This window comes from Pyrus communis, chromosome 3, assembly GCF_963583255.1.
Source record: "Pyrus communis chromosome 3, drPyrComm1.1, whole genome shotgun sequence".
NCBI classification, from domain to species: domain Eukaryota; kingdom Viridiplantae; phylum Streptophyta; class Magnoliopsida; order Rosales; family Rosaceae; genus Pyrus; species Pyrus communis.
This window is the reverse complement of record NC_084805.1, coordinates 4378198-4382107: the sequence shown is the minus strand read 5'-3', so window position 1 is coordinate 4382107 and position 3910 is coordinate 4378198. Positions and strand designations below refer to the sequence as shown.

The window sequence follows — 3910 nt, the reverse complement described above, 5'->3', positions numbered from 1 at the left end:
TAAATATTTTTATAAATATAAATATCAATATTTACACCGATATCGATATTTTACACTAATTAAGACAAACAATCCTTAGGGTTAGGCCGCCACTTGCCGACGACACACTGTTTACAGGAAAGAATGCCCACCGAACGGGATCGTAACGTTTCAACGGTCTTCTGCAACAGAGAGGGACTCAATTACTCACCGTATCGGACTGCAGCGTGGCATGTGACAAAAAGTCATATAAATAACACCAATATATAGACAGCCCCACATCATCCACATTGGTCGCACCTCACTCCTCGTTTCTACGCCCCATGTTTATCTCGAATCCCAATATCCCCAACCCAGTTCAACTCTTCACTGTCACTGTTTACATACATCCTATGCAAGTCCCCAACTTTATGGCCATCTCTCGAATGGTAAGGCTTGTTCTTGCTATGGAAGCTTAATTAGTGCCTTTAAAGCTTCTATGTAATCGAGTTTACAAAGAAACAACAGCCCAAGTCCAATTGGGTCATTGCGTAGGCACCTCTCATTAATTTCGTAAAGCTTTTAATTTATTTCTTAATTATATTTAAAGTATTAGTGTATATATCAAGGTGGTGGGAAGATTGGATTAGAGGATGTTCTAGAGGAGGTAGACGCAGATTTGGGGTCGTTTTTGCTTGCTGTTTGTGTTTTGTTCTGTTCTTCAGTTATTTTAAGAGGGTTTTGCAGATATTTCTAGGGTTTTAGGGGATGGAGTGTGCTTCATGTATCAAGTTTTTGAATCAGGGAAGTGATTTTGGATGTGGGTTTTTCATGTTTGGCCGTTTCTTGCCAGTTTTCAACTTGTTGGGGTTGTTTTTGGTGTTTATTTTGGGGCTAAAGGTTTTGCAAGTTGGGGTTCATTCGGAGATTTTTATGGAATTTTTATGTGATTTTAGAGGTAAATCAAGAGATTTCAGAAATCGGGTTTGTTCGACGTGTGGTTCTGGTGATGATGTCTGTTCTCCAAAGGTGAAATCATTGGAAACTTCACCAAATGCAGATTGCTTGTTGTTAAGCAAAAATGTCAATGCAGAAGAGAGAGATCATGTCGATATTAACGACTGTCATGGGGATAGCGATGGTGATGATGAAAGTGTTGGTTACGGCGAGGATGGGGAATTTGATGTGTTTGCATTGAGAAAAATGGTGAAGCTTGAGCGGCGAAGGAGGAATGAGGCTCGCGTAGAGCTCGAGAAGGAAAGGATGGCTTCCGCATCTGCAGCTGAGGAAGCTATGGCCATGATCCTGCGTCTTCAAAACGAGAAAAGCTGTATTGAAATCCAAGCCAAGCAGTACCGTCAAATGGCGGAGCAGAAGCAGCAGTACGATGAAGTGATGTTCCAATCGATGCAGTGGATTATAATGAAACACGAATCGGAGAGGAGTCTACTGGAGGAGCAACTGAGGCTGTACAGGCAAAAGTTGCAGCAATGTCTTAAGGGTGATGAAACGGTGGCACAATCCCAAGAAGCTGATCCGAGTTCCAACCTAATCGAGAATTGCATGGATGATCGGCTTGACGTCGATCCGTGGGAGCCGGTGCGACCGCAATTATGAACCACATTGTGGATCACAACATCAATAACCTGAAGTCCGCTTATATGTGGAAAATGCCGTAGACGGCCAAGATGATGTGCTTCATGCGAATCAGTGAATATAAATAGATAAATATTGTTTATGACTTAGATCGTAAATGCGGTACAAATAATTCTGCTCCTTTCCGAAATGCATATCGAGTAATTTCATTTACAAAACATACTTTTCTTTGTCTTTCTGTTGAATCAAATAGGGGGCATTTGTGTATATGAACACAAATGTGACCTTCTCTTTTATCCATGTAATCTTGTAAATTAAGTAAATAAGGTGCTACATGCACTCTTTGTTTTTAAATGATTATTTGGTAATTGGTGTTTAGATGATTTTGTTTAAAAACTCTAATGTTGTCATGTTCTGTTATTGACGTGCAATGAAAAAAAGAAGAGAATATCGTGTGAATTTAATCATTCCTCTATGATTTAGCTTTGTAGGTTGAAAATGGTCCAAAAGTCTTGTGGATTAGTAGGGGACCACAGACAATGTCCTATATGTTACACATGTTTTATTAATTTATTTTTTGGTTTGAAGATATATTAATTAGTGGATTGGTACGAAATGTCCTTCTGGTTAGAGAGGTTAATTGTCAATGTAAAACCGGTAAAAACAATTTCATGGGAAATTTTTCTCGAAAACACAGCTGATATATTCAGTGGTATAATACAATTTGTTTGAACTTTTTTTCTTCTTCAGGTTTTCATTCAATTGTTTACTATACTTAATGTACTGGACTGTATTCTCGACACACTCTACAATTCCATATAGAAACCCTCTATGTTACATATTCCCTCGAACACCTATGTCTATACTTTGAATTTCCAGTTACAATTGTGCCCTAGTTGAATAATGGACTTCCAGAGGAAGTGCTGGAAAAATGATTTTACTTGTTTTCAGTTTGGGTTTAGCGTGTTTTGATTTTTTGTCTTTCCATGAAATAATTGAAAAGTAGTGAAATTCTAGGTAATGTAAGTTATGTTTTTGTCACTCTATGTGAGGCTCCATATTTTAAATAGCCTCAAAATTAAACCAACTTAACTCTTAAACCACTACAGGGTGGTCTAGTGGTTGAGAACGAATTATATACCCGTATTCTACACGGCAGTCCTGGGTTCAATTCCTAATACTAGTGAATTACACGGTGATGGCTAGAGGCTGAAATGCCTCTGTGAGACTTCCCGTCCTCGGAAGAGTCGACTGTCGTGGCAAAACTACCAGCTAGTCACTTTTTTTAAAAGATAAAAAAAACCATAACTCCTAGAAATATTAACTCTTCCCTTGTCATAAAAACAGAGTATACACGCTAGAGAAACCCTGTAAAATTACGTAACTTTGTCAAGGGGCACAAAAGAGACAACACAATAAAAAAGAGAGAAAATGTTATGTGGAAGATGGAGCAATATATATATTGTAATCATTGTTGTAAATGGAGGTGTGAATACCCATTGTAATAAGCGATCAAGTATGACCATACCTTTACAACATTGTCAAGGAGAGTGGCTTAGTAGGTTTGTTAGACATTTTGTAATGGAGGTTGGTGATAGAGAAAGGACTTTACTAAAATCTAGAATACAACTTTGAAAAAAGAACAATTAGAGAATACACTCTGCTTACATACACTTCAAAATTCAAAATCCCCTGCTGTCTCTAATGTTCTGAGTACTTAGAAAGCCTAGCCATCAACCATAATAACTACAAACACAAGTTCCTAGCCCACTACAGCATAGTAAATGACCATTACTAAATGACAACACAATTCCTAATTAAAACACTACTTGCAAGAAATCAAGTTAATAGGAAGTATTAAATCGAATTTGAACCAGCCACCAAACTACATTAACGGCACTGCATCATCCTCCCCTGCCAAGTGAGAACTCGCCCACAAGTTTGAACCTAACTCTCCATGATATTCTGACAAATCTTGAACATTAAAAGTTGGGTGAGTGTTTATGGTCTGGTGGAAGCTCAACCCTATAAGCATTGTCATAGATTTTCTTCAAGATCTTGCATGGACCAATCCTCTTTTCTTTGAGCTTATTATAGTAGTCACCAGGAAAACGCTCTTTCTTCAAATATACTCACACTAGATCACCTTCATCAGATTTCTTCACACGGCGATGTTTATCGGTAGCTTCTTTGTACTTGATATTGCTGTCTTCAAGCTTTTTCCACACTTCTTCATGTATTCTGGCCATGGATACAGCAAAATCTTCAGCCTTTTTCGGTTTTGGTAATGAAGAGTTTGGAATGGGAGCAAGGTCAAGATAATGTGTTGGAGTCCTCCTGTGAACAATCTCAAAAG

At 38.2% G+C, this 3910-nt stretch overlaps 1 protein-coding gene across 1 annotated transcript; it reads left to right on the top strand.

Moving 5' to 3' along the window:
• The first annotated feature begins 256 nt into the window (after window positions 1–256).
• On the top strand, window positions 257–1908 carry LOC137729857 (protein FLOURY 1-like). Its single transcript, XM_068468904.1, has one exon. It carries the CDS (start codon window positions 727–729, stop codon window positions 1573–1575), a length of 849 nt encoding a protein of 282 aa, XP_068325005.1. The 5' UTR covers window positions 257–726; the 3' UTR covers window positions 1576–1908.
• The last annotated feature ends 2002 nt before the right edge of the window (window positions 1909–3910 follow it).

What these genes read in the sequence shown, in the direction of transcription:
- LOC137729857 (XM_068468904.1), top strand. Translation starts at nt 727, where the DNA reads ATGGAGTGTGCTTCATGTATCAAGTTTTTGAATCAGGGAAGTGATTTT.